The 26,399-nt window shown below is 40.1% G+C and overlaps 1 protein-coding gene and 1 pseudogene across 4 annotated transcripts in view; one reads left to right on the plus strand and one right to left on the minus strand.

Moving 5' to 3' along the window:
• Window positions 1-26,399, minus strand: part of FAT3 (FAT atypical cadherin 3) — a 641,086-nt gene that overhangs the window by 335,330 nt on the left and 279,357 nt on the right. For 3 of the 4 annotated variants that reach the window (XM_044258324.1, XM_044258325.1, XM_044258327.1), the window contains one exon: window positions 5,592-5,906. The exons of the other annotated variant lie outside the window; for it this stretch is intronic. In XM_044258324.1, coding sequence (XP_044114259.1) covers window positions 5,592-5,906 — 315 coding nt within the window. The remainder of the gene's footprint in view (window positions 1-5,591; window positions 5,907-26,399) is intronic. 4 annotated transcript variants of the gene reach the window in all.
• LOC122914630 overlaps window positions 5,929-26,399 on the plus strand; it is a 138,848-nt pseudogene continuing 118,377 nt past the window's right edge.

The raw sequence follows: 26,399 nt of genomic DNA on the forward strand, positions 1-26,399 counted from the left end.
AAGCAACGTTATGAGATCTGATTTTGGGGGGGGCAAAGAGAGAGCACTTTGAATTCATAGTCACACCTCAAAACTCCAGTACTGTGAGGAAAGAGTGTACGGATAAATTATAAGGTGGAAACAACCTTGCCCTCAGTTGTGTGTCTCAGCACCATGTTACCTCCCTCTTGTGTTTCTTGTGGGTACTAAAGTCTAGAGCCTTGCTAACGAGGCTCTCTAGGGAAGCAACATCCGACTCCCTTGGAAACTTGCTAGAAGTGCAAATTATCAGGCTCCCCCTCAGCGATCTGCAGCCTAATAAGATGGTCAGGTGATCATGCCGAAGTGTGGTCTTGGCTTTTTCCTTTTCCTTCTGTTACCCCTCCTGCTGACATACCCACTATGTCTTATACATACACCAAAAGGTATGCTAATAGTATCTGGAGTTGATTTAAAAACTGAGGACATCCAGTATTCTAATAAGCTACCCCTCCCATTTTAATAGGGAAAAAATAACTAAATTCAAAGATACCAACAGATGATGGCAGAATTTAAGGTGTCCCTGCAGCAGAAACACTTTTAAAGAGCATCTCTGCCTTTCCACCCACCTGGTGGGCAGGGCAGTTGATCTATCCACACATTAAGCACCTTTTGGTCAGGTTTGTCCCAAGATGCTCACAGAAAGTAAAAGAGAATTGGGCTTCATCACTACTCAAACACAGGTGGAGATGCCTGTGAACAAAGCATGCATCAAAGGGAAACATCACAACTGCAGGAAGGAAAACAGAAAGCCTGTGCCCTGGGTAATCGACCAGCAGAAGATCTGGAAGAAGCAAGGATCACTCTCACAGACATGGGCTCTTAAGGCAGCAAATGTCAATCCTGGTTGTTTAACAGAAGCAAAGGAAAACATAGAGGGATCTTTCCTATGTATGTTTTTTCCCTCTGAAAGTATTATTTCTAAGTTGTCCTCTCAAAAGAAAGAGATACAACCCAAGGCTTTTAAAAATCCAAATATCACCAAACCAAAAAGAGAGAGAGAGAGAAGAGATGCACATATTTGTTACTTCTAATATCTCACAACATTCCAGACATTTATGAGTCTTTTAAAATTCCTTTTCTAATTGTATAATGCCTCTCAAACTAGCTTCAGCAGCAGCAGATGGATTTTCAAGGTCAACTTAACTTGTTTTCTGGCTTGCTCTCTCTGCAGATGGACCCATTCTTCAGGGCCCACTTCAGATCTGGGAAGTCCTTGCCCCAGCCCCTTTGTGACATGTGACCCTGTTCACAGCTTACATTCCACAGAGTTTGACCATTTGTTTTTTATAAGTTGCCTTACACTCCTTGCTAAAGTACATTGTATGTGTGATGGTCCTATTTTCCCCATGAGAATAAATTCCCTGAATGCACAAACGACCTCATGCTTCTCTTCTATATCTCCCATCCCGCAACACCTGGGGTCTAAAATAGCAGTGGTAGACAATAGTGCGTAATACACTTTATAAGCCTGAATGGAAGGTTCCAGTGCTATACACCGTGTACTGAGGAAAAACACTGCTGCCTTTCAAGTACGCCTTTATCAAAAGACAGTGCTGGGAAGACTATGCGTGCAACTTACATAAACTTTATTCTAGGGTGGAATACAGGATGATTAATAATAGTAACAGCAGGGGCGCCTGGGTGGCTCAGTGGGTTAAAGCCTCTGCCTTCGGCTCGGGTCGTGATCCCAGGGTCCTGGGATGGAGCCCCGCATAGGGCTCTCTGCTTAGTAGGGAGCTTGCCTCCCCACCACCCTGTCTCTGCCTGCCTCTCCGCCTACTTGTGACCTCTGTCTGTCAAATAAATAAATAAAATCTTTTTAAAAAAATAATAGTAACAGCAACAGCTAACATCTGAGTGCTCTACCAAATGCCGGCGTGCTTGCGCTCTGCTAAGTGGTTTCCATACTACAGATACAACTAAAATAAACCTTTTAAAACCCTGGAGGAACTTCTCACACCTTTCCCCAACTGAGCCGGGATGACTTGTCAATGGCCAACTAAAATTTTGTTTCAAGGACTGGAAGCAAGCATTTGAGTGCCTGCTTCCCCAAAGAGGCAAGTGGACACCAGCCTGCTGGGGGACTGCGGCTCAGAACACACTGGTAGGGCTCTAGTAACCCGTGAGTTGGGGCAGACATCCACAAAGACGCTGCCCTGGACTGAATTTGGCTGCTCTGCCTGGAGTGAATCAGAGGTCCTCTGTACAGGTAGAAAGGACCTCAGAGGTACAGTTTTTGTTTTTACTCTTGAGCCACAACAATTACTCAGGAAGGTCCCAGATTACTGCTTTTATGTAGTTTTAGGTCTGTTAGAAAAAAAAAAATAAAAAGGCATTTTGGGTAGGTAACACTGTTCAACAGAGAAATTTCTCTCACTGCTTAGGTCTGGGACATCTGTTATCTGCTGCAGGCTGTGGACCATAACCACTGACATTATCTGAGCATGGATTAATCATTTAAATCTTATTTATTATGGAGGACATTGCCAAAACAAAACAAAAGTCTTTAAATTTCAGCTCTACCACAAAGGAAGGAATGAAAGGTCAGTTTACTAGAGTCTACATCCAGTTGAAAAAAAAATCTAAAGCACAGATCTTTAATAAATATGCTGGTGGGTGCACTCCCACTTCATTACTAAAAGATGTTACGTTAACATAACGATTTCAGACAAACGCCTTTAGAAAGACAGGAAGAAATGCCAAAGAGTAGTGTCCCTGTAGAGGGTTTGTAGAACTGGCTAAAGACTACTCCACAGGCAGCATTATATTAGAGCAACGATTTTCACAAGAATTACACCAGACTTGTGGTTCTGTGAATTTCCATAGAAAGGAATAGAGTGATAACATGATTCTTACAGAGATTTGTAGTTTACCGACAACTTTCAAACACATCACGACTTTCAGTCTTCATGAGTAACACCCCCCCCATGAAGTCAGCAATGCCATTTTCATTTTATAGATAAGAAGCTGAGGTCCAAGGAGAGTGAATGATGTGTCTGTAATCAAAGGTAAGGCAATCAGAATGGGGTATCACCGATTGCGGTCTCGATGCTGCAGGCTCTGTGCTAATTTCAGAGGACTCCTAAGTTCCTTGCAACAATCCTCGCTCAGTAAAAATGAAAATTTCAGAAAGGTTCCATAATTTTCCCAAGTTCATAAAAGCTGGTGAAGTCAGGACTGTCTCATTTGGTTTATGTTTCCCCTTGGTGTGGTCAGTTGTGTTTCCCAGCAAGGAAGTGCAGAGCAGGGACTTAAAAACCAGGACTTCTAACCCCAAATATTACCGCCTCCATGAAGCACTCCCTGATCATCACTCTCACCAAGGCCACGTTGAGTGAAATTCTCCCACCATGATCAATTATTGTACTCTTTCACTATGTGATAAACATGAGTTACTTTGTAAATTTCATGTATCTTTGGGTCCCAGGAAGGTTTGGATCATATCTTAAGTTTATATAGCTGTTACTAGACTTTGTTTGGAAACTAGTAAGCATGATAATAAATGTCTGGTGAGTAAGTGAATCAGTAAAATCCAGTGTTTTCTTACCAGGTGCTGGAGAACTACAAAGTAATGCTCTATCTTTCTTTTAGACAATTAGAAAAGGAAGTCTAAAATGCCATTCCTGGCACAAATGGTTTTTTAAAATCTGTGGCAAGGACAGAGAAATTGTAAATATAATTAAGGTTCTTATTATACATTATAGGTTAAATTGTGACCATACAAGAGTTTCTGAGATTTCATGCAAACTTCTAAAATCTGCACAAAAGACAGCTTTAGTTACATGTACTTCTCTGCAGATAACCTACAGCCTACCTTCTCCACATCCAATTCAAATCCTTCCCTGTGACTTTATTCTAAAATCTTTTTGGTCATCAGAGGAGAAAGAGAAGAGTTGAAACTGTCCTTCTGCTTTTACGTCTCAAAAAGAGGGTGGTGGGCTCACTCTGAATGACTCAAGTGGCAAGAGAATTAGAAGGAAGGCAGAAGGTGACTGGGGGTGTTTCACATTCCACGGGGGTTGTGAAATATGAAGACATCTGTGTCCTCAACTTCTTTATTGTGACATTTTTTTCAGTCTTCATCCTCTCTCTCCCTCTTGACTTTCTAAAGTATCTGAATTTGTTTCTCTGTCACCATATTCCACAGAGTCCTTAAGCTATGCTGAGAAAGTGAATCAGGAGGGGATTTCCAGCACAGCTCAGGGGTCCCAAGGGTCCTTGGGCAGTTTCCCTTATGTAACATGGTTCTGAAAGGCTGAGCTAGCCTCCAAATCTCTGAGACTTCTCTTGCAAGTTCTAGCAGGCTTCAGTCAGAAAGATAGAAGATGACCACTCTTTGTCTAGGAGTGAAATGCAAGAGAAATCCTGATTTCACTGTTCGCATGTGAGACTCTGCCTAACAAGATGACTGACCCACTTATAATTAGAGAAAATCAATTATTTCCAAAAAACATGACATTCCCTCTAAAGTATGTTCACAGGAATCTGACATTTATAAAATACATGGGGTCAGCTGTATGTTTCCTCTTTAACAAGCACAGGCAGGAGAAATGACTATCAACCCCATGAGTAGTTTGTTAGGAAAACTGGGTATATCCACACCAGCAAATACTAAACCAGCCTAACTTTTGACCACTGTCAATTCACTTGCCTGGGGTGAAACAACAATAGCTTTTTTCTTTTTTTTTTTTTTTTCCTTTTTTCTAACTTTCAATTAATTCAGACTCTATCCACCACAACTCTCACTGACGATTTGGCTCTCTTGTTCAGATCTAAACTAGGCAAATCACAAGAAAGCAAGGAACCTCTGAGACCTTCCCAGTGTATGTACTTGTCTCAGAATGCAGTCCACCGAACCCCACACCTGCCCCGCCTGAGCCTTAGCCAATAAATTGTCAGAATGATCTCTAGAAATGTTTTTATGCAAAAGACCAAAAAATCTACAGGTGGTACACTTTATGTAAAAATTGAGACACCGGAAGTTCTTCTAAACATTGACACTATACTCATGGGTACTACAGGAATCACAAAAAAATCTGTGGTTTAAATTTAAGGCTTAAAGGAGATCATTTACACCAAGCTAGATGAAGGTCAAGCAAAGGAGAAGTTCCCAGAAGTACAGGTGTCACAAAGCCAGCTTACCGATAGAACCCAGCATTGGCCAGGTTATTCCTTCCCCAGAAAGACAAAGGGGGCAAGCAGCCATTTTAGTGGCTGAGGAACCACTTTTTATTATAACAAGGAAAGCAAATCTAAAGCTTTTCGTGAAAGCCTCTCATTTCTATTAGATTATTTCACCTTGGTTCAGCTGAAGTTAAAACATACCAGCCAGAACATACCAAGTAGAATGCTCACCTTTTCAGAACTGGGGGGGTGGCGTATGAGAGAGAGAGAGAGATAGAGACAGAGAGAGAGAGAGAATGTTATTCTCCATATCATGAGAATGTTATTCTCCGTATCATAAAATAAGTCAGGGGGAAAATAAATGAAATAAATAAGCAGGTGTCAGGCTGATGGGTTTAAAAGCTGGACGACCAATTGGAAAAAAAGTCATATGAGAATTTCCTTACCTGTTTTGGTATTGATGGCAAAGAAGTTCTGGGGATTCCCACTTGTAATCCTGTATGTCAGTTTCTCATTGGAACTGGAGTCTGGATCCTCAGCCTGGATCTGAATGACAGATACATCCTTTGGCGAGTTTTCCATGACAACAGGATAATAAATAGGTTCCGAGGTCAGGGGGGCATTGTCATTCACATCTTCAATTTCAATGTAGACCTCAATAGTGGAATAAAGTGGAACAACACCCCGGTCTGTGGCGTACACAGTCAGCCAGTAGGACCCCGTTGTCTCTCGATCAAGAATGTCTGCAGTAGAGATGACTCCTAAAAGAAAAGTAGAGAGAACATGACTGCTACAGCAAAACTGGAAGACGGTAAGTAAACTGTTCCTGAATCAGGGGCGCTGTGTGAAGTAATCTCGGCATATAAAAAAATCCTTAATACAAATTTAATTAAGATGTTTATCTTTACATAAGAAAATTATTTTCTGCAACACCATATTAAAGAGTTCTCCTACCATTTGAGAATTATTATTATGTTCACAAATACTTTATTTGAATTTTGGGGAAAAGACATACCTTAATACACACACACACGTACACATGCACACAGATACACACACACACACACACACACACACACAAGACAATAGGGAGCAATGGGAAGAGAGTAGTCCAGAGGTCAAAACACTTCCCAAGGCTCATGGGAAATCAGGGCAATGTCAGGTCAGTATCTCCATTTGACCTGATATTGAGTTCATTTCCTATTCAACAGAAAGCTGTTCCAGGGTAAATTATTTTATTTGTTCATTCACAAAAATGAAAAAGTCCTTTCAAATATTCCTTTGCAAGCTAGGATGGAAAGTATTTTGCATGCAAAGATGGATGGTTCCTTCACACTGTTTCCCTGAAAATTCAATGTCACAGTTATTCCAAAAGAATGAGAGAAGAAGCTATGCCAGCATGTTTTCTGATTGGTCTTTACCCCGTCAAGAACGCTACAGAGAGCTCTAAATAAATTCTGAGCTACTCTGGACAATCATTTTAAATTAGGAGCAGAAAAATGCCTGGTCTCCTCCCTTTACCTTTCCCATTTCATGGTCAAAATAAGTGCCAACCAGGAAATCTGATGTCCTTCAGAAAAGCCAGAGAGAAAACACAGTGCTTTAGAATGTTTTCACAGGGCTCACCCAAAACACCATGGTACAGAAACTTGCTACAGGAGCTCCTAACCACTTTCACCAGGGTGGGAAAACTTGGGCTTAGCTTATAAAATCTCTTAGAGGAATCAGGATACTTGTGGAACGCATGCAATCTGTGTAAATCCTTAAACCTAAAAAGAAAGCCATGGAAAAAGTCAAGAAATAGCTCTCTAATTCTAGACTGAATGCTCTACCCTCTGCATTCCCATCAGACTTTAGAGTGTATTAGGCACATATTTTGACCTACCGACCCTGGATAAACAAAATGTCAATTATGGCAATTGGAAGAGAGGAGGGCATTGTCTGTCTAGAAATAGGCTGGAGTACTCTAAGTTGTCTCAAACTAAAAATGGATGATACTGTAAGGGAAAGAACCTAACTGATGGGGTTTCAGCTCCAAAGTTATCCAGCAAAGAACCATTATGCAATGGGACAAAGATAATCTTTTTTTTTTCTTTTTTAAAAGATTTTATTTTTAAATAAACTTTATACCAAACATGGGGCTTGAACTTACAACCCTGAGATCAGGAGTCACATGCTCTACTGACTGAGCCAGCCAGGCACCCTGACAAAAGATAATCTTAAATATTCTTAGTGTTAATATGTAAAACATGATGGGTTTTTTGTAGATTCACCAGTGTTACCTAGAAGTCAAAATAGGGATGGCCATATGGCATCAGGAGAATAGAGAGCAGATAACAGGGTAGGAAGAAAAACAGGAAGAGCAAAACACAGTAATTATAAACATACTGCTATGGGTCCATTGACTAAATGAGTAATAGACACCCTTATAAACTGGGCTGAAACAGTGTAGAATGATATGACAATAAGGTCAGAGAGGCTGGTGGGCCAGAGACCTGGCCAGGTGTGAGCATGTCCACAGGGCTCAGGCATGCACACATGCCAAGGTCAGTCTTCTGGAACACTCACAGCACTAAAAGCCATGAGCCACGATGTAGACATGGTGACAGAGCTCTTTGAGTCAGAGGATGGTCAAGTGACATGAAATCAAGCAGTTTCTGGAATGAAGACAAAGAGTAGGCTGGCAGGATCTGGGATGCGGGGTATGGGTTGTGAACAAAGCTCTAGAGATGCTGGGAAGTACATCTTGCATGAGACCTGTCAATTCAATTCATAACCATCTACTGCTCCTTAGGCTGGGCACTGGAGGAATAGAAATAACTGAGAGATGATCTCTGTCTTCAGGGGACTCACAGTCTACAGTCTTGCTGAGAAGACAGATCTCTAATGAGGAGATCTGCTCCAAGGGGAAAACTGCAGAGCCATTAGCCAGGAGGACTCAGTCTCATCTGGTTTGCACTGATGTACTAGGAAAGGCAAAGAACCTAGCAGAACAGGGTGGAATGTAAACGAAATAGCATTTCTATTTCTGCTTCCCCACTGAGCATTTATGATGTGCTGTGAGGCTTGCAACACAACTTCTCTATAACATGAGCTTTGTAATTCTCTTCTGCGGATGAGCCATTAAGTCTCAAATATGAGTAGGTAACTTGCCCAAGGTCACATGGCTAACTGAAGAAGAACTTAAGTCTGTCTGCTTCAATCCTCCAATTTCAAATCCAGACACCATTTCCTGGACAAGGTGTTTAAACCAAGCTAGTCTAGTTCTACTACCCATAACCCAGTGTTGCAGTGATCATGTAATTAAATGTATGTCAAGAGCTTGGCAAAATACTTGCAATGTAGTAGAGGCTGAGCATATGTTCAGTCAGTGTAAATCAAAGGCAACACCAGAAGCTTTGTAAAGAGTCACCACACTCCAAAGCAAGGGCAGTTTTGAGAGGAGAGAAGTTTGGGATGGACTATTGTGTTAGATTTTTTCTCTGGTCATGTGGCATTCCTGCCTCGTCTTTGTGACCTGCTTGTAATATATACCCTTATGTTACAATACCTGGCCTATTCAGAAAATAGCAAAATAAGTTCACTAAAAAGAGAACATAATACAATAAGCAACCAAATCAAAGATGTTGGGTCAGCTTTTTTTATACCTTGCCTGACTGTCTACCACGTGTGCACTCATTGCACTCACATGTGCCCATGAGCACATGTGCACATGCACACATGTGAACACACACACGTGAACACACACACACACACACACACACACACAGATTTGCAGAATTGCTTTGTGATCCCTGCCAGCCACTTAATTCCCTTTTCTTGCACCTGTCAAACTGGAAGATGGTATATTACAGTCTCTGGACATTAAATGATTTTGAGAAGTCTTTGGGTGAAAGGCATCCATGAACGCCAATTAAAGTATATGAGTGGAATTTTACTCTATTTTTAAATAAAGGATCAGACATGTCCCTGTAAATGAGAATTCATTCTCATTAAAATAAAATGTCTATGGCTATATTTACTCACTAACTAGAAGTGGGAATGAGTATCTTGGAACATAGTGTTCAGATATCAGTCTCATGGTCCAAAAATGTAAGGACAAAATGAAAGAATGTGTTAACAATTACTCTAAGGTTCATCCCAGGCTCCATATTAATCAGACTAATACAACCAATGCCCAGTGAAAACATTTTCTCACTTTCTACTACGCACTCACAGCTAATTATGACCTATATGGTCATGACTAAAAATGTAAACCCACGTGACCTTTTCGATTAGGCAAAAACTCATGTTGAAGGTTGCCCAAAGATCACCAAAACCATGTCATGTGCTCTCAGTGTTGTAACAACCATTACACAATAATTATTAAAGATTGAGATATAAATGATCAACAACAAACTACACGTATGATAAGTAAACAATTCAGTAAGTTTTGATACCCATGAAAGCACCGCCTCAATCAACAAACATAATATCCCCCAAAGTATCATCCTTCCCATTTTTAATCCCAATTAAAAATGTTCCCAATTCTCCCTACTCCCAGGCAACCAGATTGGCTTTCTGTCAAAACAGATCAATTTACATTTACTAGAATTTTATGGAAATGGACCATGCAGTATGTGCTCTTCTTTCACTCAGGATAATAATCTCTTTTGAGATACACCCATGTTGTGATCGATCAATGGATCTATCACTCTATCTATGTATATCTATACACACACACACCAATGCATCATTCTTCCTTATTTTTGAGTAGTATTCTATTGAGTACATTTGTTTCATCCTTTGACTTGATGGGCATCTCGGTTGCTTTCAGTTTTTAGATATCACAAGTAAAACTGCTAAGAATGTTTATATGCAACTATTATGCATAAGTACTTTCATTAGTCTTGAATAATCACTGAAGTAGACTGGCTCTATCACGTGGCAGGTATATGGATGTACAAGTTTACATTCCCACTAGCTGTCAACATGGAACATTCCCGTTGCTACACGTCCTCACTTGTGGCTTACCTGGCATGGTTAGTTGCCTTAATTTTAGACATTCGGATACTACACAATGGTAGCTTGTAGTTTTAATTTGCACCCTCCTGATGATGTTGAGCATCTTGAAAAGTGCTTCTTTTCAATCTTCAAGTCTTGTTTGGTTAAATGTTCAGATTGTTTATCCATTTTTCTGACTGGGGTTTGTTTTCTTATTACTGAGATTTAAGAGTTCTCTGTATACAGCTAAAAGTCCTTTATCAGACATGTGGTTTGTAAACATTTTCTTCCAGGCTGCAGCTTGTCTTTTCAGTCTCTTAATTATAGCTTTTGAAGAACAGACATTTTTAATTTTAATGGTATCCAAGTTTAAAATTTTTCTTGTATACATAATGCTTTTGGTGCATCTATGAAATCATTGCCTAGTCTAAGGTCACAAAGATTTTCTCCTACATTTTCATCTATAATTTAATAGTCTTAGGTTTTATATTTACATCTATGATCAGTTTTGAATTAAGGCTTAAAAATGGTGAAAAGTATGGATCAGGGTTCTTTTTTTTTTTTTTTTTTTTTAATGTAGATGTTCATGGTCCCAACACCATTGGCCAAAAGATGATATTTCCTCCACTGAATTGCCTTTGCATTTTTGTCCAAAATCAATTGATCATGTATGTATGTATTTCTGAACTTTCCATTCTGTTCCATCAATCTATTTGCTATGATTGCATCAATATCACATTGCCTTAATTTAATGTTGCTTCATAGGAAGTCTTGAAATTAAGAAATGTAACTCTTGCAATTTTGCTTTTCTTTTTCAAAGTTGTCTGGGCTACTCCAGATCCTTTTTGTTTCTATATGAAATGAAGAATCAGCTTTAGAGTCCATATAAAATTTAGGAATACCTCTTAGCATTTTAACTGGGACTCTATAGATCATTTTGGAAAGAACTGACATCTTAACAACTTTGAGTCCATTGATCCATGAAAATGGTGTAGCTCTCCATTTGTTTATGTCTTCTTTTATTTCTCTAAACAATGCTTTATAGGTCCAGTATACAGATCTTGTGCATGCTTTGCCAAATTTACCTCCAGGCATTTCATGTTTTTTATTGCTATCATAATGATATTATTATTTTAATTTCAATTGTTTGTTCTTTGAATATAAAATGAGTTTTGCACGTTGATCTTATATCCTGCAGCCTTGTTAAACTCACTTATTAGTTATAATGTTGTTTTTAAAAATTCCATAGAGTTTTCTATATAGATGATCATATTATCTCCAAAGAGGAACAGTTTCACAATCCCTGTCATCACAGCCAACACCTCCATAGCCATCACTATTTAATCATAGCATGCCTGGTACTATGACAGGTACAATAAATGCATTCTTCGTTAGCATTTCTAAACCCTTTCATTCAGCCAGTATTTAGTGCCAAGCACTTATGAAGTCATTACTAATTTTATCCCCTTATTACAGATTAGGAAACAGATTTAGGTTAAGTAACTTGCCAGTGGTTACTTAGCCAGTAAATAGAAAACCTAGTTCTCCAGCCTTGGTCTGTCAAACTCGAAGCCAGCTGTTAACCAAAACTTTATATTGTCTTCTTAACTCATATAGATATCAAAATCCACATAGTATTTCATGCCCAAACATCCTTTTCTCCTCTGATAGAATTATTAACTAAGCAAACAATATTAAGTTAATATTAAACTCTTCTATTTGACATATCCATAATCATTATAAAAAATCGTAAGAAAGGTGTTTCATGGTCTATCCTTTTAGAATATTTTTTAAAAAAGTATTGATTCTCTACAAAGAAAGTCTGTTTTGATGTATAAAAATATGTATATTCTTAGTCCATTAGCTAATATAGTTCTGGAGTATTGATCTCTAGGAAGAAACCTCCTTCCATCTGCCCCTTACAGAAAATAGGTTCTACAAGGAGAGTCTCTATCTGGTTGTTTAACTGCTAGGTAATCTCACTGCCCACAACAGTGCCTGGCATATGGTAGGCACACAATAAATACGGTTCATGAAGGCATTTAGTTCCTGACACCAAATCAACCTCCAGTTAGTTTACCTACTAATGACACAAGTCAGCCTCTCTTATTCAGACCCAAAAGGGACTTCAAAGACCACTAGGTATTACTGACCACTAGTGAAAACAGCCTTCTTACAATATCTCTGATCCAACACCCAGCCTCTGCTTGGAATCTGGTGACTGGACTCTTTTATTAGGGAGTTTCAGGTAATAGGAAGTTCTCCACATTGAGGCAAAAGTCCATCTCTCTCTAGTTTTGAATGCTCTTTCTACATGCAGCCCTGCCCACATCCCAGAATAAAACAGAACAAGCCTGCAAACCATCATTCACCTGTGATAGGTCTTCAGATAGCAGAAGATGACCCTCTCTTTCCAGGGTTTTTCCTCTCTAGTCTAAGAATTCTGTCCTCATGTATCATGTAGGCTTCTGGTCTTTTCTTCCTCCCCAACTCTGCCTCTGAATCAAGAGGACATGAAGCTCTGTCCATTCACAAATGTGTACTGAGTGGAGGCAGAAATGGGTGATTACTAAATCTTATTTAGAATAGAAACCATTCACAGTGAGCTTTTAGCATGTTCCAGGTAGTGGAAAGGACTCAGTAGAAAGTACTCAGGTAAAATACTCCAGATGGGAACACACTTTATCCCTCACATTTTCATCTACCGTGGAAATGTTCCAAATAGATGCAACTGAGATGCTCAAATTTTATGTTGACATTTATGAAAATGTCATTTTTAAAAGTCTTTAATAATACAGTTGTGGGGGTACCTGGGGGGTTCAGAGATTACGTTTCTGACTCTTGATTTCAGCTCTGGTTATGATCTTGGTTGTGAAATTGAGCTAGGTGTCAGGCTCTGTTCTCAGCAGGGAGTACATTTAAGATTCTTTCCCTCTCCTCTGCCCCTCCCCTCTGGGAGCAATCTCTCTCTCTCTCTCTCTCCCTCTAAGTAAAATGAACAAATAAATAAAAAAATTTCAAAAATGCAGTTGGGATTTTAAATGATTTCTTTATTTTTGAGATATGCTTATGTTTATTAATTTTTTCTTATCCTGTTTCATCTTTATTTGCTATATAATAAAGGCAATGGAGGGCTGGAGTTCTTTGGGAAAATTAATACATAATTGTATAGCAGAAACACAAACAGTAATTAATTGCTACAGAATCATGTGCAACTTAAAATGGAATTAGTTAACCCCGGCATGAAGAACGTTAGCTGCAATTGTTCCTTTTTAGTCAGAAATATTAGAAAAAATATATGTATATTGCTGTCACTGAATAAGCTATAAATACTTGATATGAAAGGAAAAACTGTGTGTAGCTGTTTATAATCAGGTGGCCATGATAGGCTGGGTTACTCACTTTGCTGACTTTTCCAGCCATATCCCCATATGCCACAGCCTAGATGTGTCAAATGACACCTTACCCCAAAGGAATGACACCCCAACACCCCCAGTAGCTCCAAAACAACTGTCAAGTGGTTCAGGGAATGCTTTGGGGGTGGTGTGCTTATGATATGGTGAAAATTCCCTTACCAAGGTAAGTAATACAGATTCTGAGACAGTTTAGAGAAAAACAACCAAAAAACTTTTAACTTTTTTTAAAAAAAATTTTTACTTTTTGAGAGAGAGAGTGGGGTGAGGGACAGAGGGAGAAGCAGACTCCCACTGAGCAGGGAGCCCAACGTGGGACTTGATTCCAGGACCCCGAGATCATAACCTGAGCCAAAGGCAGATGCTTAACTGACTGAGCCACCCAGGTGCCCCAGACAAAACAACTTAAACAAACAAACAAAACAAAAAACCCCCAATGGCTCGGTGGCCAGCTCTTGGTTTTGGCTCAGATCATGATCTCAGGGTCTTGGGACGGAGCCCCTGGTGAACCCCGCATCTAGCTCTGCACTCAGTGGGGAATCTGCTTGAGGATCCATTCTCCCTCTACCCCTCCCGGCCCGTGCTCAGTCGCTCTCTCTCAAATAGATAAATATTTAAACAAAAACCCTTATGGCATATTCATTATAGATGCCCTTAATAGAGTTTATTTGTGCATATATGTTTAATTATTATTTTTAATATGTCAAAATATTAACTGCCAATTCTCAATGCATTGAAAACTTCCATTAACTTTTTATTCTGTGGTAATGATTGAGTCACAGGAAAGTGCAAGGAGATGTACAAGGAGCTCTCACACACCCTTCAGCCAGCCTCCCTCGTTGTTAGCATCTGAGGGCATTTTTAAATTGCTTATTGCTTCGAGAATCAGACTCTCACTAGAGTTGTTTCTGAGAACACATGGAATTCCTTCATGGGACCCATAACCACTTTCACCCAACCCTTGCTTGCCTGCAGCAGGATCACAGATACTATTTTTCTTTCTGTTCCTATTCATCCCTGGACTTGTGTAAGGCTCTTAATGCCTTAACGGGGATCATTGTTCTGAGCAGAGGGTGGTAATAATTAAGGAAGAATGGGGATTTTATCCTCCTAGGCCCGGCCAGGGTCTCTCAGTGCTCTCCTGTGGTTCTATCTATAATTGCTACCAGTCTCAATTATCCAGCACAACTGCAAGGAGCTGAAATGGGATGAGACAAGATGAACAGAGAAACTGCGAGTGGACAGAATCTTAACTTCGATGCTTACAATGCTTTGAACACATTTTAGTGTGCACATGGTATATGCGCATATACTTTATAACCCGCTGTATCACATACCTGATATAGAGTATATTTAAACAGAGGCTTTAATGTCCTTTTTAAATTGGGGATTTTTAAGTGAATCGCCTAGCTAATCATGTGGCAAAGTCAGGCCTGGAATCTAGAGCACTGAATAGGAGTCACACACTCTTTTCATTACAGAAGTTGCCCGCTGATCTATCCACATGTGTCCATTATCATGAAAAAGAAGGCAATTCCGTGCCCGTGTGCTCCTCACAGTGGGTTGGTATCAGGTCTCTGGTAATAGGAAATTCAATAGTTTCATTACTTTCCTCCATTTCTAAAAGTCGCGGCAATGTATCATTCAGAGTCCACATTCACGTCTTCTCAGAGGTTATCAAATGTTGGACTCGTTTGAGAACAGGCAACTTGGAGGACCGAGTCTTCCCTGAAAGGCCATTACTCCTTCGTTTGTTGTGTACATCTGCACATGCGTGCTGCTCCTTGGGTCCCCGCCTCCACAAAAAGACCTCAGTGCTCCTCACGTTTCAAGGAGGGTTCAGTGTCAGGAAAAACCAGCTCACTCAGATGGCGGGGGCTGGGACTTCGCCCTTTCGCCTCTCTTCCTTAGCACCTTCTTCTTGTCTCTTTATCCTATAAATGCTGAGTAAGTAAATGAGTTGAGTAAGTAAACTCGCATCATAACTTAGCTTGGCAAATGTGGGCAAGTTGGGATATCTGACTTTTTATAGACAAGCACCCTGAAAAATAACTACATTACAAAAACAGCAATGAACAAAACCTAAGGCAACTCGATTTTTGCTACCCTGTGATCGGGGGCAAAATAAAATGGGAATAGCTTGGGTTTGTCATCGAGACTTCTCTAATGTATATGCAGAATTGATAGTCAACGGATTCTGAAATTCAGCGCTATCTCTGTGAATTATCCTGTTTAAAAGACAAATTTTCTAAGAACTTACATCAGTTTGGGGTTGTCCCTTTACTACCTAGAATGCAGGCGGTGTCATGTGAATATCCTCAAGACTTGAAGCAGAAACAGAGCTTGATGAAGACATCAGTTGATTTCATCGCACACTTAAATGCTGCACGGCTCTCCGGTACACACTGCAGGCAAACAGAATCAAAGCCTCGGGCTCCCAGATAAAACCCCGGCAAGGCACCCCCTCTTCATGGGCTCTCGTCCATGGATTCGCATCCACCCTGGACACTTTTGTTCTACTCTTTACCCTCTTCCTCCCGCCGACTCCTATTGATTAGACATCTTTCATCTTTGCAGGAGGAGAAGAAAAACCCACAACACAGTTGTTGGGAACAATTATGTACTGAAATGCAAGCGGCCTTCACTCCATGTTCTTTCCCAAGCCTGGAAGCTGGAGAGCAGCTCCCAAGATAAAGTCCAAGGGCTGCAGGCTGAATTCACGCTTTTATTTGGAGTTAATGAAAACGGACAGCTCTCCTTGTCTGTTTGGAGCTCAGAAATTCCAAAACCTAGCTACAAAAGCTTGAAAGCCTCCCTGACCATGAAGTTCTGGAAGCTCAGTAAACATATGCTTGGTACTTGATTTTAAAAAAACAAAACAAAAAAAAAAAATCAAAAAACAAAAACCATTTTGGGACCAGTTTTTAATAGACTCAAAATGTATTCCTGTTCTCTCTTTATAGTAATTCTAGTCTGGGTAGCTGGCACCAGGCACCAGCAACCTGAAAACGGGAAGCCAACAGAGTACCAGGTTGTAAAAGCAACCATCGGCTTGCGTTGGTTTATTTTAGTTTTTGTTTTCCCTTTCTTGTCACCCAGATTCTTCTGGGCCTCAAACCCTTTCTGTGACCTGTGCTAATTGGCATAACCACTACACACAATGTGATGATCTAGATCCTCACAGCTGGCTAGAAAGGAAGGTTGAGATCTCAAGCAATGCCAAAATGCTCTTGGACAATCCAGAAAATAAACAGGGGAAGGGGTTTTGTTAAGTGTCTGAAAACATGGAGGTTATCACATTTACGCGAAGGGCAGCAATTAGCTAGATTCTATTCCTTTAGAAGAAGAAAGAAGGGTTTGAATTAGATATCTAGAACTAGTCTCTGGTAACAATGGTAGGCCACGAAAAGAATAGGTATCTGGAGGGAAGGGAAGTTCTCTTCTGCTCCTATGTTTCAGTGATGGATGACAGAGAGGTAGGTAAGGAAGTAGATAGATGTGGAAGCAGGAAAGAAGGGAGGAAGGCTCTTTGGCTTAGCAGGAAGTTTGGGAGCATTCACATTTGGTAATTAGGTAAGTCTTTATGTTTTAAAAAATGCTTAAGACTTCATTAAAGAAGAAATGAGACAATATCAATAAATTTTAAAAATCCCCCATATTTGCTCATGGCCTCGGATAATAACTGTTAAAAATCCTTGGTGTTGGGACGCCTGGGTGGCTCAGTTGGTTAGCAGCTGCCTTCGGCTCAGGTCATGATCCCAGCTTCCTGGGATCGAGTCCCACATCGGGCTCCTTGCTCCGCAGGGAGCCTGCTTCTCCCTCTGACTCTGCCTGCCTCTCTGTCTGCCTGTGCTCGCTCTGGCTCCTCTCTCTCTGACAAATAAATAAATAAAATCTTAAAAAAAAAAAAAAAATCCTTGGTGCATTGCCTTTGTTCTATAGAACTGTCACCTTAAAGCAGCATATTTTTCTATAATTGTTGATCCTCATTGACCACTGTTTACTGAACATCTTTCCACATCAATGAGTACAGTCCCATGTGATTAACTTTTAATGACTATGTCACAGTGATGCCCACTTGCCACTAGGCTACAAACACAAGAAAATGAAGTTCCCCAGATGCAAGAATTTTCTCTGTTACACCGTGGTTCCATATCCTAGTACACTCTAGATGCTCAAAAAATATTTGTTGAAATGCCCTTATGATGTTAATCCTTTACACCACGAAGCCCTCCTGTTAGATCATTTGTTAGGTTGTATTTTGTTTTTTTACTATGATAGTTCATGCATAGATGAATCACCTTGTCTCTCTATCTCTTTTCAATTATTCTGAAGGATCAATTCCTAAAAGTACAGTTGATAGGACAGAACATATGCACATTTTTGAAGCATTTAAATTAACTGCCTTCCAGAAAGTTTCTACTAATTATACTCCCACCAGAGGTTTCTGACCCACATCTTCGAATAAATCTTTACAAGATTTGCATTATTGTTGAGAAGAATAAAAAAAATAAAAAACAAATACTACAATTCTCCATGTCTGACATAACAGTAGACCTCGCAAATAAAAATCTTTAAACCATTCCTCATTGTAATTTAATCATTTGACTCGATGACAAAATGCCATGTTTTTGTGGTAAGACAAGACACTGCTGACAGAGAGATGATGCTGAAAATTCTATTGAAAAGACAGATTGTACATAAGGCATAACTTTAATTAAATTAAAATTTTTCCACAAAATCAAATCCTGCAGCCTTGAAAAGTGCTGTGGGATTTTTCAACTAAGTGTCAGAATATAACCTTTAGCTCTTCAAGGAAGAACATTTTCAGGTGGAGGTTCTGTCAGACGTTGGTCATACTTGAATGCAATATTTAGATTTATTTACTATTAACTCTAACTCAGCACAAAGACTATTTGAGGTCTTTGAGAAGAGTAGGTCTCAGGAGTCTTCATATGGTCAGAGAATTTGAGTTTTGTTTGGAAAAGCCTTTTTACTCTCAAGAAATTAGACTCCAGGAAAGACTGCCTCCATCAAGATGACCCGGGTAAAGCTGTGGAGAGTGTGTGCACCCTTTCGGATCCACAAAAATGCATGTATTTACCCTGTAAGTAAAGTAGGCTGGGACAAAGTCCACTTTTTTAAGCAGGACCAATCCACCTCAATGTCTTTCCTTTTTATGCTCAAGCTTTGTGGACATTTTTTTTTTTTTTTTTTTTTTTTTTTTGCGGGGAACTTCTTCTCCAAATCAAAGAGAACACTTCTTCTTCTTCTTTTTTTTTCTTTTTAAATTTCTCCCATATCAGAATATAAAAACTGAGGAAAGAGGAATCCACCCAGACAGAAATCTCATACCTCCTACCCCAGAAGGAGCAGCAGACTTCAGAACCTCCTAATAAAATAATGAAAGCATACAGTTCACTTACTCGTTTCTTAAGTGAATGCACTCTTGACTTTCACAGCTGATTTGATGTTTACCAAGAAGATATTTTTACGGAGGTTACACAGATAACTGCACATCAGATACCAAAATAGCTGAATTGCTTCCCTTGGCTAAAACACATTCTAGGTGACAAAAGGGAAACACACACCAAACGAAGATGCATCTGGGTCTAAGTTTAGTGTTGTTGTTTTTCTATTTCTGAGCTACAAACCTGGGCTCGCATTTATTATGACCAATTTATAAAAGCCTATCATGGGAAAAGCACCATAACAGAACTTCAGTTCTCTTTCACCCTTTCAGGTTAAATCTCACAAAATTGCTTTTTCCTTTGACCACTGTTGTCAAAATCCCAGACAATGCTATACTTAGGTAATTAAGTTAGGTTGATTAGGTTATAGAGACTATACATAAGCATTAGAACACATGAATGAAATCCTTGAAACCACCTTACCTTTCTTCACAATGGAAACAATAAACTCTTTGCTTTTCCATTTAAAACCAAATAAGCAACTACAATAGGGCAAAGAAACCAGGGCCCAGAAGGAGGAAAGTGTATGGTTTTCTCTAATTGAGTTTCTCCCTTTCTCATCTTCTATAGATATCTTGGATTGTTTTCCAATTTTCATTCGCATTTCATCCTATTAAATGGCTCTAACCTCTGACACACACACACACTACCCCGTATTCATCTTCTATTCGTAATTGAGATGAAATGTGCCCACTCGCTCTGTGGACAGAACCAGAGGCACTGACAAGACACAGACAAATACTAACTCACTCTGTTAGCCCAAGCTTTGACAAGAAAACAAAAGACAAATCCTCAACTAGTTAGAGCACTTAAATTCACAGTGCGTAGGCACAAGGCTGGCATTTTGGGACAAGATGGAGCAGCTGACTTGCCTTGAGAAAGTGAAAAAGCAGGAGAAAAAGCGTTGTGAGACTATTTTGTTGCACTTTCAGGCTGCAGATAGGATAGCTCTTTCCAAACGTCTGCTTAAATGTGCTTAGCCATTCTAAGCTCTGTAAATAGCAATACAGGTGAATGTTAGTTTTAGAACAAATTATTGAGATTCGTGGACAAATGGCTGTGCTGTTTCCTCAAGACGGAGATGAAAAATCATGTCTCATTCTTCCCCCTTGGTAAGAACATTAATTGAAACATGCTCATGATGTGAAGGAAGTCATATGCATTTGAGTCAGAAACAACTATTTTAGGAATTCAAAAGAAAGGGGGAGGGCCACAATGGGGTATCTGAATTACTATTGAGATTCAACACTAAGTGAAAAGTACAGAATATAAATACAAATATAAATAGTACCAAATATAAATATTATATCAGCATACCGTTTAAAATGTGTGTGAATTGGGGCACCTGGGTGGCTCAGTGGGTTAAGCCTCTGTCTTCAGCTCAGGTCATGGTCCCAGGGTCCTGGGATCAAGCCCCACATTGGGTTGTCTGCTCACTGGGGAGCCTGCTTCCCCCTCTCTCTGCCTGTCTCTCTGCCTCTTGTGATCTCTGACTGTCAAATAAATAAATAAAATCTTTGAGAAAAAAAAGTGTGTGTGAATGGTTGAATGAAGAATTTTGATGGTAGGTAGAGACAAAGTATGTACATTATTATAAACATCCAGTATCTAACGGAAAGTTGTTTCACTATACTAAAAATGTTTTAAGACTGGTATCCGGGAACCACTGCTCAACATAAAAAGTTTTAGCTTAAACTTAGGATAGCGTCTTGTTTAGATAATATGGATCAACTAGGAACAAAGAGAAAAGAGATAAGGTGTCCAGAAAGGATGGCTCCTGGGTTCTCCCAGGACGTTCCTATATCACCCTTCCTCTTTACATATATCTACACTTCAGGTCGAACAGAGGTACCCACAGGTACTTCCAGGTACCTACTACAGGAGGCTGCACCGGAAAGGAACAACAAGGAAAGTCGGCATTAAAAAGAGAATGCAGGAATAGTCTGGAGTTTCAGGAGATCATTCCAGACTATAGGTTGGGTGGGGGATTTTTGATTTCAGAGTTAGTTCTGACTAGCAGCAGCCTGCTCAAAATCTTGGGCATGCTTTGTAGCTACAGAAGTTTTTCTGAGCAGTGAGTTTCATCATATGTGATCTTGATTATGGGGTTAATGTCCTATCTCCCCCACTAGACTGTAATATCCCCCAAGGCGGAGAGGATCCTGCCTGTCGTTCTCAACAGACACTAGCACCTACAGAGCACTGGCTAGCTTGTAGACATAGTACATGAACAATAAATATTTGTTCAACTAGTGCATGGTGTTTCTACCTCCGGAATAACCCAGCTGAGAATTATTATAATTTGTTACATCCATTAACAGTGTCCAACATGTGGCAATGAGTTGAAAGCCAAAAAAAAAAAAAAAAAAAAAAATCACCTAGTTAGCCCCAGGAGAGTGGAAACAGGAAAGGCTGCTAAAAGCAAAGTTTAATTAAAATAGCAGGAGGCCCAGCGGAGAAAATCCAAGCTTCTCCCCAATTGGCACAGCATTCACATAACCCATAAGCTGCAGTAGATGGAGATCTGTAAGCTCACCCCACTACAGAGACAGCCCAGAGAAGGCAACGGTGCACACTTTCAGCTTTGGCTCCTCAAAAATGCATCTGCTACACAAACAGGAGCTGGGACCAAAAATGGAAACAGACCCCCAAAGTCATGAGTCCGGGGGCTGTCTGCTTAGTCTCCAATAGGAAGTCTCAGCAAGTCCAAGAACAATTGCAGAGGGAGCACAAGACAGACTCAGTCTCTGCAGGAAACCTGCCCGGAAAACTATCAAATGGGTGTTCCAGCATCCAGAGTTGGCTCAGACGAGATAGTAAGGGAACTTGGACAATCTCCGTTGCACTACCCATGGCCGTCTCTGTGATGCATCCATTCCTCTCTCCACCCTGGCCTCCTTCCACTCCCTGTCTCACTACCTGGATACTCTAGACACCCCAAAATTGCTCTATGTTGTTCTCTCTGGCTGGAATAACCGCTCTTCCTCACCTTGAAGATGCAAATTGAGCACTTTGATCACTGTGCAAAGCGATCAACCTTGCAAACAGATGTGGCCACTATTTCACTATATTTATGTATTTATAATATATATATTTATATATTTTTTATTTATACCTACCATCATTTTGTCATTTACATGTTATTTTGCAGTTTTCTTTAAATATATGACACCTCTGTTGAGTGTCTTCTTTTTGTTTTTTTTTTAATAATTTTTATTTTTTATTTTTTAATTTTTTAAAAGTTTTTATCTATTTATTTGACAGACAGAGATCACAGGTAGGCCGAGAGGCAAGCAGAGAGAGAGAGGAGGAAGCAGGCTCCCTGCTGAGCAGAGAGCCTGATGCGAGGCTTGATCCCAGGACCTTGGGATCATGACCTGAGCCGAAGGCAGAGGCTTTAACCCACTGAGCCACCCAGGCGCCCCTTTTTTGATAATTTTTTAAAGTAAACTCTATATCCAACGTGGGGCTCAAACTCATGACGCCAAGATCAAGAGTTGCATGCTGTACCACCTGAGCAGCCAGGTGGTCCGCAGTGTCATAAAAGGGCCAACGTCTTCTGTATCTTCAGTGTTTTCTGTCCCTGACACACATAATCCACACATCATCACTTAGCAAATGTGTACTGGACAATAGGGACACGTGCCTGAACTGCAGTTGTTCACAGAAATGTCCTGCCAGGCAACACACCAACAGGTAAATCTTTTTATTATTATTTTTTTAAGTGGGGGAGAGGGGAAGGGAAGGGAAAGGAAAAGATAAAATCTCAAGCAGGCTCCACGTCCAGAGCAGAGCCTTACGTGGGGCTCGATCCCATGACCCTGAGATCTCAACCTGAGCCAAAATCAAGAGTTAGACACTTAACCCACAGAGCCATCCCACCTAAATCTTGTCAGGAAGATTGTAGAGCCCACTAGGATGTTCTTGTACCCAAAGAAACAGAGCAAGGAAGAAAAGGCAAAAATATAATGTATTTGTTCCTAGCCAGTTAAAAGAATGCTTCAAAGAAAATGGCCAACATATGATTTTATTTATTTTTTTTTTAAAGATTTTTTTTTTAACTTTATTTATTTATTTGAGAGAGAGAGACAGTGAGAGAGAGCATGAGCGACGAGAAGGTCAGAGAGCGAAGCAGACTCCCCATGGAGCTGGGAGCCCGATGTGGGACTCGATCCCGGGACTCCAGGATCACGCCCTGAGCCGAAGGCAGTCGTCCAACCAACTGAGCCACCCAGGCGTCCCGCCAACATATGATTTTAAAATCAGCTGTAAAAATGCTTTATTTAAAAATTTTTTTAAAGATTTTATTTATTTATTTGATAGAGAGAGATCACAAGTAGGTGGAGAGGCAGGCAGAGAGAGAGAGAGAGATGGAAGCAGGCTCCCTGCTGAGCAGAGAGCCCGATGCGGGACTCGATCCCAGGACCCTGAAATCATGACCTGAGCCGAAGGCAGCGGCTTAACTCACTGAGCCACCCAGGCGCCCCAAAAATGCTTTATTTTATTGCATAGACCTAGTCAGCCATTTGCATGATTTCCTGCAGAGAACCAATACTGAAGTCCTAAGTAACAATTGTTCACAACCCACAGACCTTTGGAATACCTTACTTCTGTTTCTGCTATCAGACCCGAGCCCCGAGCAGAGACCAGAAAGGTTTCAAACGCCTCTTAAACAAACAGGCGTAGTCACTGAGAAGCATCCAAAAGAGATGGATGGGGAAAAAAATCACGAAAAGAAGTGAGACCTGTTCCCTCCGTGCCCAGGTCTGAGCACCGACCTCCCAAGAAGCCTGGCTCGTTCATGGAATCTGTGCAGCTCTCTGGCCCTCACACAATATTTTTCATGGCACAATTTGGCTTTGTGTATGATCTGGACCTGACAGCTATGGTTGTTTTATAATGAAAAACTACAACTATTTAGCTTCCATTACATAATAATTCACGATCTCCCATGGAAATGTTCAAGTCACTTAGGACTCTGATTTGGAACAACGTATCTGTTTTAATTCAGATGACAGTGGTAATTCATTTGGACAACATGATTCATATAATGTGCTTCTCCTTCACCATAACCTCTGCTGTCAGGAAATGACACCGTTTCATGGGACCATCTCAAAAGAGTAAGAAGTAAATCCTTTTACATACAGGAGTGCTATAATTTATCCAAATGCATAGAATTTTTATTCCTACAGGAAGAGAAAGAACAAGTGTGTCTTATTTTTTAAATTACAGTTAGTAAGGATCACTTAGTAAGATGTAAAATCAATTTAATAGGTCTGACCTGTGTATTTTGTAAAACGAAATGCAACTGAATAGGAAAATTGGAATGGGTTCTGTGCAATCAGGATAAACGGTGCTTTGTAGAGAGAGTACACTGTGCTGTGATACAAAATGTATTTCTTACCGAGGCTCATGGCCAGAAAAGGTGGGAAAAACCTGCTGAACTCAGGCAGCACCGTGAAAATTCGGGTGAAAAATCCTGATTTTATTTCTGACATTTATTAGTGATGGGCCCTTGTGCAAGTAACAACTTCTCTACCTGTTTCCTTATCTGAAATAGAGGAGGCACCTCATAAAGTTACTTGAGGTTTAAAGAATATCATGTGTTTAATTCACTTGTTGTTATGATAATATAGGGAACATAATTGTTTACTGTTCAAATGCTTTAGCACAGTGCCTACTACCTAACAAGCATTCACTAAGTGTTAGCAACTATTGCTGTTAATGTTATTGTTTTAAAATTGTTATTATTGTCTTATAAGGCAATACAAATATTATAATCAGGAAATTTCCAAAATATAAGAATCAAATACTACTTTCCAAGTCCTATGGGCATAACTAAGCAAAGTAGATTGGAACTTTGTGGTGGTTGCCCACTTTCTGACTCAAACTTCTTGACGTTCAGCTGAGAAATTAACCAGGAGTTCACCAGCTGGTATTTTTTGTTTAAGATTTTATTTACTTATTTATTTATTTACTTACTTACTTATGTGAGAGATAGAGACTATTAGCAGCGGGGAGGCACAGAGAGGGAGAAATAGGCTTCCTGCTGAGCAGGGAGCCCAAAGCAGGGCTCAATCCCAGGAACTGCATATCTTAACCTCAGCCGAAAAAAGACGCTTAGCCCACTGAGCCACCCAGGCCCCCCCGACCAGCTGATCTTCAGCTTACTTCTCAGGCTAAAGCCAAAAGGGAAGAGTTGGTATATATGGTGAGAGCAGGAATAGTTGCCTTTTATTGACTGCTTATTACAGTGTACTTACAGCACGTATTGAATCTATCTTAAAGGGGAAAAAACGGGTTTGAAGTCTAAGTGAGTTTTTCATGGTCCCATTATTGATAAGTTTTGGCATGTCTTGAGACGTTAACATGGGAAGTATATCATGATCATTGAACGCAAGCATCCGCCTATGCCAGGCCTCCATATTTAGCATCCTTTTGGTCTGGGTTGAAGACTCAAACCCCATTAGCTCCCTACTTCCTGGGCCTTTCTGCTCTACCAAAAGGCCATTGAGACTGTTAGGTTCTTTTTTGGAGTCAGCCTATACATTTGCCTGCCTGCACTTTGACCCCTTGAAACAACACAGATTATGTATTCAGCTTCTGCTGTTTCACAGGTTCTAGAAAAATGAAAAGGATTTATCTCCTTTCTCTCTTTTCTTTTCTGGAGTCAACATTCCGAGTTGCCTTTCAACTTCACTTTCATGGGATGGGTCTTACCCGTTTCTTCCCATATTGTTCATTTTCTCCTGGATGGTCCTCACTCTGAACATTTCCCTTAATGGAATACTCCTGAGGCATGTGGCCTGTTCAGTGTATTGGAAAACTGGTTCATTTAAAACCCATACTTATCTATCACTGTCCTCAGAGCGCATCAGGCTTCTTGGAACCAAACTGCTTCACACTCTGCTTCACCTCCAGGGTTTGGTCACTAAAACATCAAGGTATTTTTTCAAATGAAGTGCTGGGCCAATCTTTCCATCCTGCATTTCTATAATCACATTTTTGGACCTCAATTACAGTTTTATTTTTATCCCTGTAATATTTTCTTGCCTTGCTCTTGGCTCCGCTTTCCATCCTAGAGAGGTCACTTCAATTCTTAATTCTGCCTTGCATAAAATTAACTATTATTCTCCAGAGTATATCACATGCAAATGTAAAAAGCATGTGGTTACACTAGACTATAATAAGTTGACAGACTATGAGAGACAGATGGAAAAATATATATATATATACAAAAGCATACATTTTTGCTTCTCTCATTAAATTGTAAATGCCGTGAGTTCATGAGTACCACATCCTTCTCCTTTTAGAACACTGTGTGGGCACAAAGGTCATCATACTCATTTTGACTGAATGATTATTAATTTGCACATGTCAAAATTCA

The sequence above is a fragment of the Neovison vison genome, chromosome 7, assembly GCF_020171115.1.
Source record: "Neovison vison isolate M4711 chromosome 7, ASM_NN_V1, whole genome shotgun sequence".
Classification (NCBI taxonomy): Eukaryota; Metazoa; Chordata; class Mammalia; order Carnivora; family Mustelidae; genus Neogale; species Neogale vison.